Source organism: Melospiza georgiana, chromosome 4 (assembly GCF_028018845.1).
Source record: "Melospiza georgiana isolate bMelGeo1 chromosome 4, bMelGeo1.pri, whole genome shotgun sequence".
Classification (NCBI taxonomy): Eukaryota; Metazoa; Chordata; class Aves; order Passeriformes; family Passerellidae; genus Melospiza; species Melospiza georgiana.
Genome location: NC_080433.1, coordinates 47,693,530 through 47,714,620, shown reverse-complemented (window position 1 = coordinate 47,714,620; position 21,091 = coordinate 47,693,530). Strand labels below are relative to the sequence as shown.

Genomic DNA, 21,091 nt, shown 5'->3' with positions numbered 1-21,091 from the left:
CCAGTAATTCATACTAGAATCCAATACAAGCTCTTTTTATTCCAGAATGTATCTACATTTATTAGCAATCACCAGATGGGATCCCAGTGTAACCTCAGGGAAAAAAACTAATGGCTTTCCCATCAAGTCATATTTGGATATGATCCAGTCACAGTTAACATATCCAAATTCATTAGGAATCACTGAATCCAAAACCTGTTTAATGCAAAAAGATACTTGGGAAAGATCATTTTGGAAATTATTTAATTTCCTTCCACAACAAAACAATCTCTAAAGATGTCAGGGCAGACCAAAAGTTGAGTTCATTGGTTTACACTTTTGTGTTAGTGAAGTTTCTGACAGAAATAAGACTTCAAAACGTAGAGTCTGTGAATGAAAGATAATGTAATAACTCTAAAAAAAAAAAAAAAAGTAAAAGTGTATTTAGAACTTCAATTAACATTTGAAAAGGTTTTGCAAAAACTTTTTTGTTCATTTTATTTTCAATGAAAGCTGGAATTTCAGCTTCTCTGGTTTTTTGTTAGTTTTTGTTTTTGTTTTTTTTCCCAAGATTTAACCTTTGTTTCCAGACCAATGAATGGAAAAATTCTCATTCACTGGAATTGGTAGGTTTAGTTACAACATAAATTTACTTTATTTGTATGGATTTATGCAAATTAAATCTATTTCTAACTTACTTTTCCCCCCAACGATAAATTTATTTCTGCAAATTAAGCAACATTTTTTTTCTCGCATCTTGAAAAATATTTTTCAATTTTAAATATTATTCCATAAATTTCTTCAACTGTATCATTGTGCGTCTTTCTTAAATTTCTGCTTAGAAAAAGAAACTTGCTTTCTGTGTTTTTCTTACAGAGTGGATCTTGTATACCCAAAATACTTTCCCTCTGATTTTATTTTAATTTATATTGTTTCACACTTACTCCTGAAATACTTGAGATTATTTTATTTTTCTCAGCTTCAATTATAATTGCAGGAACGGATGCATTTGCTGTAACAGTGTTTGTTGGTATAAAAACAATCCTTTTTTTCTGTGCATGCCTAAAAATAAAAACACTTTTTGTTTTGTGAATGCATGGAAAATAGTTTTTGTAGTCTCAAAACTAATGCTACCCTAACACAAACTGTTATCCTTTTTGGTGTGTCTGAGGTTACTTTTAGAATTTTATAAATCTGATTCATTTTTAACCATGTGAAACTGCTGGTTTAAATCATTGCACATCATTACATTTGGACAATGAAAACAACACAGGCATTTTTACTTGTCTCTGGTCAACTTCACTTCTGGATTTCCCTGACACAGGACCTTAGCTGAAATCACCACGTGGAGATTTTTAAATGCAAATAAAACAAGCAGATATAAAACAACTCTCTTTCCACTGAGTTTCTGAAATTGTCATTAAAATGCTTCAGTTGATTGATAAGAGGCTTTTAAAGAACCTTCCTTTTAAACACAAAACACTACATATCAGAAAAAGTCATGGATCCCTTTGTGCACTTCCCTGGAAAAATGACATGTTTAAGGGGGAAAAAAATAGATTGGGGAAACATTTTCATGAAGTAGCATTTTTAGTATATTTTTAGAGAATAACTGCACTTAGTTATAAACATATCATCAGTAAAAACATCAAGTGGTTTTAGACATTTCAATGCCACTCCTTACTAGGACAGAGAATGTGACTGCGCTTCCAGCAGCTTTCCGGGCAGTGAGGAGAGCGTGGAGCCCGGGAGCGCCGGGAACACGCAGGGCAAGCCGAGCCCGGGCTGGGCACCGGCCTTCCCCGGGTGCCGCCGCCCGCCCGCCGGCCAGGGGCAATGCTCCCCAAGGAAAGGGAACGGCACCGCGCGGGGGCTGGCACTGCGAGCCCTCGCAGGCCCGAGAGCCCGGGACACTCCGGGCCGCTCCGGACCCGTCTGGGAACACTCCGGGCCGATCTGGGAACACTCCGGGCCGCTCCGGACCCGTCTGGGAACACTCCGGGCCGCTCCGGGGACACTCCGGGCCGCTCCGGACCCGTATGGGAACACTCCGGGCCGCCCCGGTGCCGCTCCGGACCCGTCTGGGAACACTCCGGGCCGCTCCGGGGACACTCCCGGGCCGCTCCGGACCCGTCTGCGAACACTCCGGGCCGCCCCGGTGCCGCTCCGGGGCCGCTCTGGGAACACTCCGGGCCGCTCCGGGGACACTCCCGGGCCGCTCCGGGGACGCTCGCGGGCCGGTGCCCCGGCGCGGGCCCACCGCGCTCCCGCGGCCGCCGGCGCCTCCTGGCGGGCAGCGGCTGCCCCGGCACAGAGAGGCTCCTGCCCGCCCAGCCGGGTCCCGCAGGGAGGCATGAAGGGGCATTCGGCATGAAAAGCCTCCGCCTTTCTCCCAGCACCCAGCCGTGCCCCCGGTACACCGAGGGGGACACGGAGCGAAGCCACCAACTCACGGCATCTGTGCCACTGCTGAGTCCGAGTGAGGACATGACACGGTAGAAGTTGTTGCCATTTAGCACAACGACGGGTAACCCAGTCTCGCCCGGCAGTGAATTTGGGTGATGCTGTTGAGGACAATGAAATGCTGAGATGGAAATGCATTGTGCTATTACAGGGCAATCACCAGTTGTGGAAGTACAGATTCACTTCCCACTGCTAAAGGTTTCTGTCAGGAGCTGCTTAAGGAGTTCAACAAAAAACTATTCTTCCAAGGGGGAAGAAACCCAAAAATCCCAAACCCCTACAATTTCCTCAAATTCCAATCTCTACAATTACAATATTCTGAAGATTTGTTAGCATGTGTTAGGGAGATGCATTGGCTGTTAACATCTTTCTGGATGCCTAATGAAATAGAAATGCAAATTTTGGTTTTAAATTTTATAACAATATTTCTAAAATACTGGACACATAGAGGGCTTAGCAGATCAGTATTTATTTTAAACAGCAAGCAAATTAACCAAGAAATCCACATGCAATCTTCTCCCGCAAGAGAAAAAGCCTTGTGCTTGACACTTCACCTCTTTAAAAGTGATGGATAAAATCACAGGTGCCTGTATATAAACACACTGCACCCTTCACTGAAGCAACAGTTCCTAAAGTTATTACATCAACAAAACAACCTGTAACCTCTCCCATGGATGATCTTACACCCTGGTTTCACACTCAAGGAATTAAACATTTTTTTCTCTTCAAAACAGTAGCAGCCAAGACATGGATGAGCAGTTCCAGCAACCGCAAGTAAATGGATCACACTGCGGCTGCATTTGCTCTAAAGTGTTGCCAATTTTTTAGTTTTTTTCCACAAGAATTCAGGCAGACTTAAAGACATTTAAGAGAGAAAAAACAATCTAAGTGTCTGAGGGGACCCAGCTGTGCTTCGGATGGGTCACTTTGCAGCTCCACCATCAGCTTGCACACAACCTGGTGCACTTCAGTTCCCAGCTTCTTCCTGTACATCCTCTAACAATTCCACATTCCAAGGGGGTGCAAGAAGTTTAGAAAAAGCAGTGTATCTTACCCTTCTTAGTTCTCACAAACAATTTAGTTTAAAATATACTTTTGCACATATTTAGGGAACTAACCCAAATTTTGCATTTGTGTTGAGGCTACTCAGTAGCAGCAGTGGTGATAAACTAAACCCAAGAGACTACAATCAAGGGGCTGCTGTCACTGAGCCCTTCTAAGCTTTCATAGAAATGTTTTGCATTCTGTTGCAAGACAAACTGCAGCTCTGATCTGATCTACACCAAACTCTGTCATATTTTGCAGAAGCAAGACAGACAGAAGCACAATTGGTAGACCTAAAAAGTTCTTGTTTCAAACATAGACATGAGGATCCACCAAAGCTAAATTTACAGAACATCTACTGTCAAAGTAATTTAAAGACTCAAGGTATCAAGCTGTAGTATGGAATAGCTGTTGCATCTATACATTATGAACTTGTCATCTTTCAAGAGAGATATTATACATTGCACATAAAGTGAGTGTATGAATGAACCAGCTTGGCTGAGTTGATAAGCCATCCTGAGACAACAAATGCACCTTTGTTTCCTGAAATACTATCCACAAATCCAGCTTCTGGTTAAAAGCAAACAGTTAAAAATCCTGTGAAATTTTCAGACTTTAAAAGTCTTGCAAGAAAATTAACTGTAGTTAGAGAGAAAATATACCAGATAATAGTTTACTAAACAAGAACATCAGTAACTTTCACAGCCTCCTAATAGTCGACTAGATTGAAAACAGAAGTCAGTTTACTGTGAATATACAAGCACTTCATAAGCAGTCCTCATGCTGCCTTGCACAGGACCCTTGATACACTGACCCTTTGCCACACCATGTACTGTTGCTAACATTTCAGTTATATTTTATTGATATTTGGTCTTTTATATTGATATTTGATCTTTTATATTGATACATGAGCATGAGAAAGATTAGAGACCCGAGAAAGCAATGTTTAAATGACTGAGAGAGAGGAATCAGTGCAAATATCCCCTTCCAATTCTGCCTTCTCTTTTCCTTTAAATTCTGTCACTATTGATTAGGTAGAGATCAGAAAACTGTAGTAGTGTAGGAAGAACGAAATAACAATGAAAATGGTGGGCTTGTCACAACTGTGCAGCATTTATTAACAGAAGGAAGTTATTAGTTCTTTCTCACTTTTAACTTGGAAAAAATAATCCCAATGTCTGTTTCTTCTGAAGTAGGAAATTGTGAGTTGGACAATACAGCTGGAGAAGGGAAAGAAAAAGGCTGAAAAGAGTCTCTTCCTGTAGCACTGAGCTCTCAGATGGCTCAGTCAGTTCTGTCCTGAAACTTCGCTCCTTGGCAAGTTAAAATTGATGGCAAAACCATGGCCTTAAGAAAGTGATGCATAGCTCTTGCTTCAGTCTCATCCTCCCCACAAGTGCCATAGCTCAATTCAGATCATGCCACCCTGAGCAGCAGATTGCTTTGCAGCACTCAGATTTCTGCACGCTGAGGCTACAGTCTCCTAATGTCTGATACCAGACATGCTCACACTACACATCAGATACAGATCAGATGTCCAGCTTTCATCAAAGTCACAACTCATGCAACTGTTCAGGCAGGAGGAGGAAAAGGTAGAATAATAGAAACAGACCTACACTATAAAGCCTTTGTACAGGACTCCTTTTGTTGTGACCACTGTGTACCATGTGGCAATGACATTCTTCCTCCAGTACTAAGCAGCCCCAAACTATATTTATCATCCTCTATAACCACAGTGATGGCTGTAGGTAAGACTCCAATACTATGCCCTTAATTGAGAAAGACTTTCAAAACCCTCATTCAATGCACTTGCTTGGCCTGTCTCCAGAACTTCTCTCCACCTTCACAGTGCTGTACTGCCCAGTGGCCTCACCGAGAGGCACTAATGCCACAGGAGGAAAGGTGGCTCATGAACCAGGACAGCCTGACACAGCCTTCACCAGCCTGGTCTTGTACTCTGGTCTTGTACTGCCTCCTACTGACACTGCTTTTTGTACAGGAAGGCTGTAAAACAATCCAGCTGAAAAAATGGGGAAAAGATTTTCAGTGTATCTTAGTTAACTGGTCCCCTAACCGATTTGACTACACAGTGTAAAGGTGGCCCAGGGCAGGAATGAGTTACCAGAAAAGCCCAGGAACTGAACCATCAGTGCTGCCAGTTATTTTAGGCATCTGAAATAATTAACTTTAAAAATCAATTCCTACACACTAGGTCAAAAAGGGCAGACCTTGACATCTTCCTAAGAAACTGCCAACAATCTGCAGGACATATAGAAATTTGCTAATGCAATTTTTATACTGCATGAATACATGCACATCTTATGCACATAAACATTTCAATAAAATGACAGAATTCTTTCATGCTTTTTTCTGCATGTAGTTCAAAAGTACCTGCATTACTTCCTCTGCCTTCTGTATGTAGGTCCAGGAAGTACAGTTACCACAGCACTTTGCAGAGGTAGGTGGCAGAAAGTTGCAACTAAGCAGTTTCATAACAACACAATTACAGAATTAAAAAAAACTCAACCACCACAACTTTGACAGTGTCATTTAAGTTACACACTTTCAGACTTCCATCTGAAAGTTTATTTAATTGACTATAACATTTTCTCCCTAAATTCCAACCTAAATAACATTTTTTAAGTAAAGACCAATGAATTATGATATTATTAGAATGCTGTTTAGAAGCAGATCAGTTACTTCTTTGAAAATCCCTCTATGGAGTTTTAAAATATGTATTTCAGTCAAAACCAATTATGTTTAAATTAATTTCTATTGGAAGGAAACATGGCTTTTTCCATCAACTCAAACAGAAACATGTTTTAGATTCAGCAGTATGAATCAAATACTCAAAGGCAGCTAAGTAATTTGGTATTTCCATTCAAAAAATAGAGTTGGTCAAAACAAATTCCAAATACAAAATTAAAGTCTCCACATACAGTATATACTCAAATCCCAGAAAGTAGAATTTCCCTGCTGTATCCATGACTTAGGCTCTGGTTACATCCATGCTGCATGTTAAGCCAGGTTCCTGCTGTCTGTCTACAAGCAAGCTTTTAGCTTGGATTACAAATCCCACCCAAACAAAATATTATCAAATATCAAAAATATTTCCTGGCCCATAGAGAGCTCTGCCTCACCCAAGTGAGGTATGACATTGTACACAATACACTGGTACTACACCAAGAGCTCTGTTCCAGTAAAGACCAGGTTTATTCCTTTCTTATCCTCCATTTCACCTCAAAAATCAAACAGGATGTCTTAAAATATCTGTAGTTTAAGTGAACATGTTTGACTTTATCCTGGACACCACGAAGGAAATACCTCACACAGCCAGTATTGTTACAGGAAGGAAGCAACTTCTAAATAAAACATCAGTGCAGCATCTGCTGTCTTTCACTTAAGATTCAAATTCTTAATCTGGTCACAAAAGCAGTTGAATAATAAAGCTACACAACAAAGCTCAGGGTTAGGTCATAAAAGCACAAATAAGCATGATATTTAGTTATGAAGGTGATTTTCTCTTATAGAGGAAGCAGCAGTGAAACAGCTCTGGAGAGAGGACAGCGTAAGGGCAGTGCAGCGGTGGCAGGCTCGATGAAGATGAGGCAGATGATGGCTGTGCACCTAAATAAACTGACTGAAGCTGTACATCTAAACAGGGGGACCTTGCCAGTTTAATCATCTCCACTCAGGAAAAGCAGCCTGCTTTCCCAAGGGAGCCGCTTGAAAGTCAGCTGATTTACAAACATGTCAAAAATAGCACTCTGCTTACTTTACAGAAGAAAACAATTGTTTTTTCACACTTAAGCCCAAGAAGCTCCCCTCCTCAATTCCCCAAAGCATGTATTAAGCCAAATAAAGCCTACATTGTTACAACAATAAATAAATACAGTCTGACTGTTCATTCCATTTCATTCCTGGTTAAACACATTCATAAACAGTTTCCTCCACATGAATCACTTTTAAAGTAGTCCTAATCTACATGCTAACATTTGGATAAGTTTGATACCAAAATCTAGATCCATTTATCTAGTAAGACCGAAAAGAAATTGATAGCAGCAGCTGTTTTTATCAACTAGCAGGGCTTTTACCAACTTAATGGAAATATTTTTAAAATATAAAGTTATCAATAGCATATAATTTGGTAATATGCCCCCTATCCCTATATATCTTACCAAGTCATTAAATGTCAATTTATGTGAAAATAGAAGACACATTGGTTTTTCCTTTAACGTTGTTGTAATTTATGTACCTTTCCCTAACAATAGTAATAAGTCCACATTTTTTTTCCAGAAAAACTTAATTTTCTATCACACTGAGCTCATCTTACCAGAGTTTAGCATACTACAACCTAGTGTAATTAAAATAACAGATCTTCTTTCCTGTGCCCAAGTTATCATAATGGATACAAACCACAATCTGTGGGTAATCACAGAACATTGATCTCATCTCACGAAGCTGGACAAAGGTTATGCCCTGTACCCATGCCTGGTACTTGAAAAGGCAACATACTGCAGTGTTGGTACTGTAATTATTTCCATCCTTGAAATGAGAGACATTTTAAAAACAAGCTTTCAGGGCAACTAAGCCTTGCATCCGTCATCACATGTTATTGCCAAGTAATATGCACCCAAATGTAGCTAATCACACAAATGGCATCTGTTACACAATCACGCAGTATTTTATCCTATGCACACATTGTAAAGCAGGATAGGTAAGTACCATTTAAAAGGAATAAAAGGCTACTGAAAATATATATGGAAAGCAAAATTCTCATTTACTTTACTAAACTTGGAGAAGATCTTAAATAAAACTGTTTTATTTCCATTTGGTGCATTTGTGTTCTCATTTTAATAATAAAATAATTGGTTGTACTTGCACTTATTTAGTTCCTGCAGTATTTCTGTTGCAGACAGCAATGAAATATTTTGTTGTTCTCTTTGTGAACTTATGTCAGACTAACACTTTCTCATTTTACTTGCAGAATTTTCATGAGGCTCTGGTGTTGTTTCAGCATAAAAATTTTGGAGTTACATATGAAAATATATTTTTGTTAATTATCAGATGGTAAAAGCAACACAAGTCAGTGCAACAAATTTTACAGGAAGATTTAAAGGATACTGTGTGTTTACAGAAACCTTTGGCTATTTTTACTAAAAGACAAGCCACACTGACAAAGACCACAGTACAAAACCATTTGGTTTAATTACTTTTAGGATTTCCTTTACTGTTTTTGGTGCTCACAGTATAAAAGATGAAGACGCTCACCCCCCCAGGAAAACACATAACCACACACAATTAGTTATTCAAAGGCACTCAGCTTGCTTTTTAAGTTTGGCAGACACCAAGCTGCAATTTCTTTCATCATTTGCCGGCCAAACAGTCTCTTCAAAAATTCATTCGACACAATAAATTATATGCAGTGACCAAGCACAAAATCTCATAAATTTATGTGGACAATTTATTTTGTTAAATAAAATATTCATGATCTTTACAAAACCGATTTTACCAGACGAGGCCTTTGGCCACTTTTGATTTTTTTTTCCCTTTAACACGCTGGGCCTTGAGCTTCTTTCTTTGCCTGGAATTCATCCATATTGGGTACTGTCCATGCTGGTCTAGAAGAGTTTTTTTGTTTCGTTTATTATCCAGCTCCATTTTGCAGTCATCTGAAAAATTAAAGGGATTTTTAGTGAGTAAAATATCTGAATCAGCTTCACAGAAGCTATTTTGTTACTAGATTCCCCCAAATGATAAAAATATCCCTAGACACAACAGTATTTGTACATAGAGAACTGAAGGATTTATAAACTGAAAGCACTTTCCAAACCCATGTAACTGCAACCCAAGAACTTCAAGAGTTGACAGTAAATGTGCAATATTTTTCCTAAAGGTCATGTATGGGCAAAGCATCTAATTCTTTCATCAGCAATCTGCTCTAATCCTGTGTCTAAGAACACTGTAATTCCATCATGGAAGCATGCATGAAGCCAGAGGCTTACTGAAAGATATGCACAATTACACACTTTTTAGGATGTAACGTTTAAGATCTGCTCTAAGAAATTATTCAGAGTGGAAAATGAATACAAGTAAAAAGAATAGTAAGGAGAAAAGGTGAAATACAATGACAGTAGTAATTATCAGCCAGTGATGCCACACTTGCCTCAAGGTGTGAGCATGACATCACGTCTAACACATTGACAGGCAGGAGAGGATTAATCCCTACAATGAGGAACACTGCCCATGACATGGTCACTCCCAAGAGGTGAGGAACACTGCCCATGACACGGTCACTCCCAAGAGGTGAGGAACACTGCCCATGACACGGTCACTCCCAAGAACGGTGTCCCCAGCTGCCTAACATCCCATGAACGTCATGTCTCAGGAGATAAGAAAGTGCAAGAGGAGCACTTTGCTAAGTACTAACTGCAACTGTGCTCTGTAATTTCATCCCAACCTTGCTCCCAAACCATATGTGTGCAACTCAAGCCTTTACCACAAGTTTTATGGAGAGGGAAAAAAGACTTTTATGTACTGCTTGTCTAATGTTGGGAGACAAAGCTCAGGAGAAAAAGGCCAACGTGCTGCTTCAACAGCTGAGGTTGAGAGGCTACAGGAATCTGCATCAGAGAGATGCTTATGGAGCCCTAAACTGGGGGGCCTGCAAATACTTGCAATCAGCAGAGAATCAGCACAGGGGCTGGTGGCAGAACCAAAAGCCTATCCAGCACAGCAGACCTTATATTATTTTTTTCTTAAGAAAAACGGAAAAAAAAATTCACAGTGTTCTGTAAACAATACCCTAAAGTAATAGGGTAAGATGTCAGCAATATTTACCTATATACTTTCTTCGGCTGGAAAATTATTTATCTGTCTGCAGTAAGTACATATTATGGGTGAAGTCTTTATCTACTTCAGTTCTTGTAACACTTGGCAATTGCGAGCTCCTACACTTACTCCTGAAAAGTCCTCTCAAAGAAAACACCATTATTTTCACAAAACTTGTAGCTGTTTTGTGAAATACATATTTTCTTAGGTATTTCTGAGGCTGCTATCTCTCTGAAAAAGCCAGCTGAAACTGGCCACTATAGAGAAGTTGCCAGCAGAGTTGGAAGGAGGTGCAAAAATTACAGATAGCCATGTATTTATTTCAGAAACCAGGTTTAAAGGAATGATTTCTCCTTCAGCATCAGAAGTCTGACAGCGTTCCAAAACATTTTGGAAATTCAATTCTAACTAACCTTTAAAGAATAACTTTTACACCCGATTTCTAGGACAAATCTGAACCATGGACAAAATTACAGATTATACTTGAAGCTAACCTTAATTGGACAAGTATATATACCATTTTATTTCCATTTCCAGGATCAGAACATCTTAAGTGGCACAAATTGGAGAATCAAAATAAGACTATGATTTAGTTAGGACATCAATTTTGGAAAGAGGAGGTGTTGTTCTGACTCCCATCCAGTATGCAGCTATTGAAAACCTTTGTTTCCCCTCTCTGGGTTACTTCCTTTACATTTTACATATGATTCCAGACACAAGGAGGAAGATGGCATTATTTATGGACACCTAATACCACCCACTCCTGCACCATGTGGCAATGCAACACTAATTAGTATTCAGAAACTGGGCCCGTGTTATTCCTACCCCAACTACTTTATGTTTAGCAGCCTCCTCAAATTAGGACAGTTTGGCAGCAAACATAATGCTGTGATTGGAACAACTGCCAACTGGTGAATCCACATTCACCTGAGGGTCTCAGAGATGTTTCTCCATACAAAACATTACATACTTTACGTACTAAAACCAAATGCTAATAACCTTGTTCCGCAAGTGACCGGATGCAGTATGGACAGTATGGATGCCAGTGTTGCGAGAGGACCAGAGTCAGTGTTTTAGCTTTAAAACACAGGTTTGCCGAGTGCCTGTTCTCCTCCTGTAACAAGCACTCGCACGGCTGATGGCGGCGGTGACAGCTACAGGGCAGTAACAGCACCGGGGCCCTGCCGCACCGGGGAGGGAAAAACTGCACTCACCTTTCGCCTCCAGGACCTTCTCGGGGGGCACCACGGTCGCCACCTCCTTGACCTCCTCCATGATGACATCCGCTTTGGTTCCCAGGATCTTCTTCAGCCTCTCCAGCTCCTTGGGCGCGTTCTTCTTCCTCTTCTCGGCCCGCATCTTCCTCCTCCATTTGCTCCTCAGGCTCTTCGCCATGTCCTGCGGGGAGGGAAGCGAGAGTGCTCACCGGGGGCTCGCGCGCCCCCTCGGGGGGGGGAGGAGGGGGCGCCACCCACTCACCTGCCGCGCGCGAGGCCGCCACACACACTCCCGCCAGGCCACGCGGCCCGCCCGCGCACGCGCACACGGAGGCGCCCGGCCGCCCGCGGGGGCAGATGGGCTCTACCGTAAGTGTCGGAGCGAGCGCGCAGCCGCATTCCCGCTTGCGCCCCTGAGGGGCTGTGCCGGACGGCGCTGCGCGGCCGGGGCGAGCGGAAGGCATGAAAGGATAAACGTGTGCTCCATCACAACGTAAAAAACAGGGATTTGTTCGTAGCTCCTGCCCCGCTGTTCTGAATGAAATCCTAAGGCTATGACACTCGCTCAAACCCATCCGCAGTGGTAGCTGGACGGCCTCACGGAAAGCGCACTCGGTGGCAGCGTGGGGCGGGCAGGAGCGCACCTTCCCCAAGTACGGCATTCCTCTTCTCCCACCCCTCACTGACAGGACTGCGAGCAGTAACAATCCCTTACCGAACAGGAAGGAAGCCTTTCAAAACCGTTTTTAGGCTGCCTGCCCCTCCAACATCCCACAGCGTGGGAAGCAGCCACAGTCCCAGCACCTCTACCCTGCCAGCACCGACCAGTCTGCAGCGCTCATTCTCAGCATCCCGAAGTTCTCCAAGAACAGACTAAAGGCTTTCCAATTTTTATTGACACACAGTGAGTTTTATTATACATAAGTTCATAAAATGCCATAATCAATCTCCAAATGATTTTTCAGAACACTGATAGGCAATAAATAGTACTAAAATAAAGAATATTCCCTTTAATTGTTTTAACACCCTCACAGCTTCCATAGTGACAGCCCTTAACTAGGACAGAATACCTGACAGAGACAGCATTTCAATTTACCAAACAAAAAAAAAAATTATCTTAGTGAAACACTGCACAATGATAAACTCATGCTACCCTTATGTGGTACATAAATGAATGATCAATCCCAAAGGAAACATTTTCAGCAGCTACAGAACAGCAGGGAAGCTTATTCTGAAGTAAACAGGAGTTGGCAAAATTTCAATCATTAATTACACTGCAAATTAAGTGATTAAAAAAGTGACTGTAATGAAGACGGCATGTTAACTACATAATATACATGGAGAAGAACTGTAGCTATGTAAAAAGGCATTTTTCCCCCTAAGGAGAGACCAATATGCATGGAATGCAAACATAATAAAGATTCAGTCTTTAGAAGGCAGAACTACAGAGTTTGCAGATCATCCATAAACTTAACTTTAATTGTGCTGTAGTCAAACCACTCTGCTTTTGACTATTTTTTATTAAATGCCTCCAGAAAACGCAGCAGGTGTAGGAACAGATTTATGATGTCCAAGTAGAGATTGATTGCAGCCAGTATGTACTCTTCAGGGGACAACTTGTGCATCAGCAGATGAGTGTCATAAATAATAAATCCACAGAACAGAAGAGCTCCAGCAGCAGCAAACACCAACTCTACTGTCTCACTATAGAAAAACAGCTGGAGGCAGATAAAATATGAAAAAGATACTTGTAAATTTCATTTTTTAAATATTAAAATCCCTACATAATTATATGCCACATTTAAAACACAGTCTTTCTACTGTCATGTACACAAAACCACAGTATAATGGTAATATTTCAATGCTCTTATTCCATATACTCTCCAGTCACAAAATCTCTGACTGAGTAAAAGTGCCTCCATTTAAGAGGGAGGAAGATCTGGTCCCCAGAATACTAACAGCAGACTAGAAAACTAGAAACTAGAAAACCAAAATATAATTAAATCTCAAATGTCCTTCACATTCTCTTCATCAAGTAGTGGATCTCAATTGACAAATTTCATCAATCAACCCAAATACCCCTTTTATGTTGGCAAGAACAGCACCCAACAAAAATCTAACTTGAAAATGTGTGGTTAAATGATGACCAGCATGATGTAGAACAGTAATGGATCTGGCTAACAATTTTCTTTCATTAAGCTACAGTGGGCTGATCCAAACCTTTTAGTTACACCAGAAGTCAGTAACAGGTCTGAGTGACCTGATCTTAGTGGAAGGTGTCCCTGTTCATGGCAGGGGGGTGGAATAGATGATCCTTAAGGTCCCTCCCAACCCACACCATTCTGTGATACTGTGAATATCTTTGAACTGTGAACACAACATATCTTACCCTCAAGAAACCTGAGATGATTAAAATCCACAAACAAGCAAAGAGGCTGAAAGAAAATAAATTACACTGTGACCAACAATATACATTCTTTTAGACTTAACTTAAAATATCCTCCTTTCTAAAATCTCTTCACAATATATATGGCAAGTAAATGTCTGGAATTCTTAAGATGCCAACTGTTTACTGGTCTCAGCAGTAAAGGTTTTGTAAAGCTTTCAAAAGTTATGTTCTAACTTTAATTTTTTTAAAGATTTGAAACATCTGCCTTCTCTCTCAGTGAAAAATCCATGTAAACTAGTTTTCTAATTGTTTTAAGATTCTTTATCACTGAAAAGAATTTACCAAGGATCAGAAGTGGGTAAAATGAATAATTTTAAATAAATAACCCTCACCATTCCCTTGAAGCAGGTTCTATTGACCTGTATTCCTTACTATACCTGCAAAGCTTGGTTTAAGAAAGAAAAAAACCCCAAAACCTTAACAACAACAAATAATTTAAAAATAAAAATCATCAATATGACAACATACCCTGCTCCAAATTTGCTGAAATCTCTCTTTGACTGCAAGGTATATGCAGTCAATCCAAGAAATACAGCAGTAGTAAGAATAAAGGCTTGCAAGACGATGGAGACATCATAGAAACTCACTATAAACAGAAAGAGTAATCTGTCAATTAAAGAACTCCACCCTATGTATTTGCTGAGTTATCTTTTGAGGAAACAGAAATTTAAACTTAACTGTGAACAAAATTTGGTAAAAACAAAATTAGGCCTGAACTTGTCTTTGCATTTCAAATTCATGATCATAGGACTCAGTGATCGTGTACTAAGTTTGACAGTTACTTTATAGCTGTAGCTTCTTAAATGAAAATAAAAGGTATTCCCTAGTCAGAATTATGAACACAGCAACAAAACAAAGCAAAAGGATTTTAAGCACAGATAACAGAGATCTTAAGGAAAAAAACTGTATGAATTTTTCACAATATTGCAACAAGGGGAAAAATAAAACAATCCCCTAAAAATGCTCGAAGTTTTGATTAGGGGACAGGAAAGGAAAGATAGCAGAAACACGTGCAATCTTTTTCTTCCCTCCTTCCTCCTTTTTCTTTCCTTTCCCCAAATCAGGATATCATAGGTCACAATGAAGAGGTTTCATCTTATGCACTAAGGTATAGTTCAAGATGATGCCATGATGTGACTGCACACTGCTCATTTCAACCCTGACCATGAAGCACAGAATTCTCCAAACTCAGATTCCCTCTGAGGAAATTGAGGGGGCAGGTAGGACTATTTCAACTTTTAAGATCGATCTGAACATTATGAAAAAGAACATTTTTAACTATACTGAAAGAATGGATTCCCCAGTTTCTCACTTCAAGTTTATACAGTTTCATTTCTGAATCAGAATTCAGTTTTCTCCCTTGATTTCCTGGTTTTGCTGAACTCCTATCACTGTCATTGAAATTTTCAAACAGGATTCATTATCATGTTAGTCACATCTACAAAACCCTAATGGCAATTAGTACAATATAATGGATTCATTTTCCAAATTCTTTATGGAATCAGACAATAGGATGGCTACTATTTACCTGTAATGGCAACTGTCAGTGCTTCCAGTAGAGTCTACAAAAAGCAAACCCAAAAAAAGAGGAGGGTAAGAAAAAAATCAAACCATTAAACATTAGGTCTCTTGTTAAATCTTTCTGTATGAAAACATGTTTCATTTTCAACAAGAAAATGGCAATCACACTGTCCTCTTGGGCTGGAAGTTGTGTTACATTAAAAAAGTACAATACAAAGTGAAAATGAGTGACAGACTTTTCCTATAGAAAAATGTCACTTACATTTCCTACTGTAAGTGCACAGCATTTATATGACACTTCTGACAAACTATTCAAGGGGCTATAAAAGTAATGTATTTGTAATATTTTGTTGGACAGCTGTCTAACAGGGTCTGCATCAGTTTCCCTTCCACACTTACCCTTTAAATAATCTGTTCACTTCACAGCAAAGCTGTCTTTCTGTTTTATCACAAACACAATTTAGGCAACTCTTGAAACATCAAATTTTAATTGAGCTACTGTCACTTCTTTTCAGAAGACTGATTTGCTACATAATCCAAAATATCCAAGAGCAACTCTTAGCCTGGATCTACATACTCACAACATCAGGCAGAAGACTAAAATTTGAGGACAGCTCTGACAGATCTGCCTGTGCTGAAAACATGCTCAGAATTTAGCATCAAAAAGACAACTGGAAGAATAAATTATATGGCTGGTTTGGGTCTCTGCTGAAGGCTGTCCATTTAACAATTTAGGTAACAGGAATACCTCCTCCTTTCCTACTGAGCAGTTGCATAGAAAAAATCCCTGACATCAACTGAACAACGAGAGCAGATAAGATTTCTACACACATGCAATAACCCTTGCTCAAATTGGTTCCAAGTTCTAACACTCTTTCTAAAAAGATGCTGAAAGAAACCTGAAGTGCCTGCTATGTAGGAACAACCTGTGGGCAGAATCTACAAAAAGTAACTCAGACCTTCATAAATATATAGGATATCTTTCAAGGAATGCAAGAAAAACAAATTACATACCTCTAGTTTCAAGGAATTAATTATAATGCCAGATATTCAAGGGACTATTACATTGAATTAATTAATCAATTAAAAATTTAACTTAATTAAACACTTACAAATCCAAACAGCAGGTATAAATTAACAGGGTGCTGGTGTCTGTAGAGGGTCAGTGCCACGATTACAGCCAGAGATCCAAACCCAGATATCAAAAGCAAGGCAGGCCTGTAAAATTCCATATTAAAAAAAAAAAAAAAGTAATCAAACTTAAATATCTGTAAGACTATGGAACAGTTTATATAAATTCAAATTTTTACATGATCATCTAGGAAAAGATATCCAAAGTAAATGTAATGCAAGTTTACAATAAAGCTGTTTAAAGAAGACTACTACAGATAATCAGTTAAAAATAGCACAGCCAGAAGTAAAGACAACTTTTTCATACTAAAGCTGAAGATTGCCCCGTAATCCATGACCTGGAAATGAGCACATACAAAGAAGAAAATCCATCCATACAAAGTAAAACTGTTTTGCCTGTTCTGAACTCCATATTCAGAGAACTATTTTCCATAAGCACCCGAATGCAACAAACATGGGCACTAACTGCACCAAAGAAAATCAGTAGTGACCAGTAAGTATTGCTAAATCATTCCAGTAGCCCTCTAAGAAAAATGGGGCCAACATGAAACACAAAATCTCAACAGTTCCAAGCAAGTAGGACAATTTAAAATTATCAAGTTTATGTAGAAAACTGTAGTTTTACAACCACTGCTGTATACACTATAGGTTATACAGAAACTGAAACTTTCATGCAGTGTTTATTCCTCCTTTATATTTGGGCTTTAAAGTGAAAGTAGAAGTCCAAAAGTGCATTTGGAGGAAAACTGAAGCTAGACTCGGTGCTCTCCTTTCCCAGCTGGTCTTTTCCCTGGCCTGTTCACCACAGTTTACATTCTGAGACTTATTTTATCATGAAAATCTGAGAGGCAAAATGAAGCACGCCCACAGGAATTTAAGCAGACTAATTCTTTTGGGGGAGTGGGGAGGGGGTAAGGGCAAAAAGAAGATGGGAGAGGGAGGAAGAGGAATAAGACATGATTCTGCTTTTTGGAACAGGCACCTATAAACAACAGCATTCCAAAGAGATTCTAAAAGTATTTAGACTGTAAAACAAGAAATGTCAGTAAATGAGATGTTCTGCAACTCATGTAAAAGTTTGCACAGCATTAATATTAAAATAAGCACTATTAATAAAGAATTGATTAAAATAACAACACAACAAAAAAGGTAATAATGGTTTTCATAATAAACCAAGGAGAAAAATGTCAGAGAAGAAAAGTTATTCCCTAATCAGGTTTAAAAGTATCTATTACAGCAACAAAACCACAGATTATAAAAAGGGTTACAAAGTGTAGCAACAAGTTACATAATTTATACCTAACACATTCCAAACAGCTGCATTTCACCTAAGAATTTACCTGTCATGAACAAATGCCTGCACTCCAGTAGAGTATAGGAAGATTGCAGACGTGACTGTGGTCAATAGAACTTGAACAGAAAGAATGCTGTACACCTTTCGCAGAAATGCTGGAAAAGGAAAATAAAAATGAAACCACTTTTGACTTACAGCTTCAAAGTTTAACAGTGAATCAGATACAAGTTTGCATTTTCAGAGGGAACTGTTACAAAGTCATAGTGAAAAAACACAAAGTCGTAAAAAGCCATTTTACTTTGAAAACCTGACACAGTATTACAGCAAAATTGCATTTATTCCTGGACACCATTATTTAACTATTAACAATGATGACAAAAGAAATATAGAAAACACTTGCCAGGAATTTACTTTGGATCAGTTTAAGACTTATGTACACCCATTCTCACTATACTGACAGCACACCTTCTCCATCATGTTCCTGCTGCCTAATGGACCTAACTGACAGAGGGTTAACATGGAAGGCATGCCAAATGCTTGCAAGAAACAAAAGTTTTCACACCTCACAGAAGAAATTCCAATCCCTCAGTCTCATGGCTACACTTCTGTAATTACAGTCACTAATTCTAGTATTTATGAATCACAGAATGAATACGCTTGGAAAAGACGTGTGAGGGCACAGAGTCCAACAGCGCCGTGTCACAGACCATGGCACCCACTGCCACGTCCAGGCTTTCCCTCCACACCTCAGGGAGGTGCGTCTGTGCAGGGACTACCATCTCATGGTTCATGTCTGGACTCCAAAACTCATCACGCTGAACAGACCCAGGTCTGAATCCCGCAGAGTACACGGGTACCCGCTCTCCGGAGAACACCCACCCCCTTCACTCACGGTTAAACGACAAAGCCTCCGCCGGCCGCGGCCCCTCACCCTTGACGCCTGACTTGGACTAAACAGCGCCCTGGCTCCGCACTCACAACCTTCGGCCAGGTTAAAACACTGCGCGGAGCCCGAGTGCAGCTCAAGGCCGGGGGTGACCGGGGTGTCACAGGGGCACCTGCCGGGAGAGCAGGGCATCCCCTCACCGCCCCGCCACTGCGGGCAACGGGACCTCTCCGCAAGCGCTGGGGGCCTGTAGCGGAGCCGTGCGGCTCTCCCACCCATCCGCAGTCCTCACCCATGCGGATGTGGACGCTGGCCGAGGCCACGTTGCTGCCATAGTTGAAGTCATCCTCGATGGAGCTCCGCGGGTAGCGCTGCTCCCCCGCCATGGCCGCCATGGCCGCCGTGGCCGCCGTCCTTCTCCGCTTCCGGGGGGTGTGGCACCGAGCAGGGCGCCCCGCCGAGCGGCCGAGCGCGTCGATCGCGGGTGCGGCCTTTGTGGCGGGCGCTGCGGAGTGGCCGTGTGTAATTGAGCTCTGAAGGGCCTGGGGGAGCTTCCAGAGCCTGGAAAACCCAGCCCTTGGGCTGCTCTTCGCCGCAGCGGCACTCCGCTGCCCTCCGGACGGTGCTGCAGCTGCACACGCTGCCTGTTCGGCGGTGCCTCAGGGAGCGGCGGTGGGGCTGATGCTCCCGTCCGCCTGTGTCCCACAGGGACGGGCTTCACTTCCAGAAACCTTTCTTGCAAAGCAGAATTTTACCTCGGCCTTCTCCTAGTTGCGTGTCCCGTCCTTCAAACTCTGTAATTGAGCAGAAAGCAAAGATGCACGGCGTTTCTCAGGCGTCACAAAGCGCTTGGTGCAGTCGGGCGTGTGGGAGCTCACACTGAGCAATCACAAAAGGCACCATCTGGGGATGTGGGTAACCTGTGCAGCAGGGTATTTGTTTAACTCTTGAATATTATCTAAAGTGCGCCAAGAAACTGAAGCAACAGACACTTTAGAAATATATGTAATACATTTGACTAGAAGTGCTTTTGAAAATTGGAAAATAGGGGCCTGAACTGTATTCAGCTTCTCAAGAGAGAAGTAAATCAATTCTATGATTTCGTGATGAAATAATCTTGAGCAGCTTTTCTACTGAGGTGACTTAGTAGAAAAGTCACTTTCACTTGCAGAGATAAGAATTATGAGCATGACTTTATATTCTGGGAAGTATTTATAATTTTCTTACCACCGTTTTGCATTTTTCAGTTGCTGCAAGTAGGATCTTTCAGTTTGCTTGCCCTGCTGAATGGTAACTGTTTGAAAACAGTTATGCTGTGTGCTTTCTTGCATCTGCCTCTGCAGAAGAACAACACTGATGCTCTCCCAGAAGAAGCATTTAGAGTTCTGGTAAAGCATCTGGTGTTGCCTTCTCCAAATACATGCAGTGCTGTTTCCTTTAAAGTACCTCTTAGAGGCCTTCTGTCTGAGAAATGGAACATTTCAGAGCATTGGCACAGGAGTTGACTCCTGCAAATAGTTTGAGGCTTGAGACAATTGAAGGATAGATATAACAGTAGCCTTCAAATATTCTTTTTAAGGCTGTTGCAGTCCTCCAGTTGTGGAGAAAGTGTCACATGAGAGGTAGCATGGCCTAAACTGCACTAGGGAATATTCAGGGTGAAAGCTTGAGTACTTTTAAGAGTAATCAGGGTAAAGCTGTGGAATAGTTAGCCGGGGTTTAGGCACAGGCTGGGAGATAGGAGATGGCAGGAAGCAGGCATGTGGGCCTTTGCACTCACACACCCACCTCCCGTGTGGAAGATGTTGGTCTGATGGAAGCCACCAAGAGTCAGTAATCAGCTTATTCGGCCAGGCAAGAGACAAAGCAGCAAAATCGCCCAGTGACACCACCGAGGAGCACAATCTGCCAGACCTGCTGCAGATGGGAATGGAAAATTATTTACCTCTGCAACACTGATAAAGGCTGCCATTTTCATGCCAAAAGAGAGCATAATTTTTGTCTTAAGGTCCTGTTACTTGCAAGCACATACAGAATGCAGTTCTTTGGAATGCCTGTACTGAATGAACATTTAATGACACTGAGTCTGTCTGCCTGAGTGCTTTCAATGCCTTAGCAATTTTCCATTCCTCACTTGGGAAAGTATACCTTGTAAAATGCTAAAAATGCCTTATGAAAAGGAAAGTGTGTTTTACATTGCCTTTCTTTTCTGTATTTGGTGTTTTCATAAACATACCTCCATCACACTATTTTTATTTGAAACCACGGCAGTCCCA

At 41.0% G+C, this 21,091-nt stretch overlaps 2 protein-coding genes across 3 annotated transcripts; both read right to left on the bottom strand.

Moving 5' to 3' along the window:
- Window positions 1-7,588: 7,588 nt before the first annotated feature.
- Window positions 7,589-11,859, bottom strand: LLPH (LLP homolog, long-term synaptic facilitation factor). 2 transcript variants are annotated; one of them, XM_058022428.1, is made up of 3 exons: window positions 11,797-11,859; window positions 11,532-11,715; window positions 7,589-9,158 (listed from the first exon to the last, which is right to left on the bottom strand). In XM_058022428.1, the coding sequence occupies exons 2-3, from the start codon at window positions 11,710-11,712 to the stop codon at window positions 8,995-8,997; spliced, it is 345 nt and encodes a 114-aa protein (XP_057878411.1). In that variant the 5' UTR covers window positions 11,713-11,715; window positions 11,797-11,859; the 3' UTR covers window positions 7,589-8,994. The 2 variants fall into 2 exon arrangements, with proteins under 2 accessions (XP_057878411.1, XP_057878412.1); XM_058022429.1 differs by having other exon boundaries at window positions 11,793-11,851.
- A 554-nt stretch (window positions 11,860-12,413) lies between these two features.
- Window positions 12,414-19,213, bottom strand: TMBIM4 (transmembrane BAX inhibitor motif containing 4). The gene is made up of 7 exons (XM_058022560.1): window positions 19,108-19,213; window positions 17,976-18,084; window positions 16,617-16,722; window positions 15,512-15,545; window positions 14,452-14,569; window positions 13,924-13,969; window positions 12,414-13,252 (listed from the first exon to the last, which is right to left on the bottom strand). The coding sequence occupies exons 1-7, from the start codon at window positions 19,208-19,210 to the stop codon at window positions 13,046-13,048; spliced, it is 723 nt and encodes a 240-aa protein (XP_057878543.1). The 5' UTR covers window positions 19,211-19,213; the 3' UTR covers window positions 12,414-13,045.
- Window positions 19,214-21,091: the final 1,878 nt, after the last annotated feature.

Excerpts from the sequence above, each read along its gene's own strand:
- TMBIM4 (XM_058022560.1), bottom strand. The coding sequence starts at position 19,210 with ATGGCGGCCATGGCGGGGGAGCAGCGCTACCCGCGGAGCTCCATCGAG. Across the intron at positions 18,085-19,107 it reads CAGCGTCCACATCCGCATGG|CATTTCTGCGAAAGGTGTAC; the intron begins GTGAGGACTGCG and ends TTCCTTTTCCAG. Across the intron at positions 15,546-16,616 it reads TATACCTGCTGTTTGGATTT|ACTCTACTGGAAGCACTGAC; the intron begins GTAAGTGTTTAA and ends TGCTTTTTGTAG.
- LLPH (XM_058022428.1), bottom strand. The coding sequence starts at position 11,712 with ATGGCGAAGAGCCTGAGGAGCAAATGGAGGAGGAAGATGCGGGCCGAG. Across the intron at positions 9,159-11,531 it reads GAAGGTCCTGGAGGCGAAAG|ATGACTGCAAAATGGAGCTG; the intron begins GTGAGTGCAGTT and ends TTAATTTTTCAG.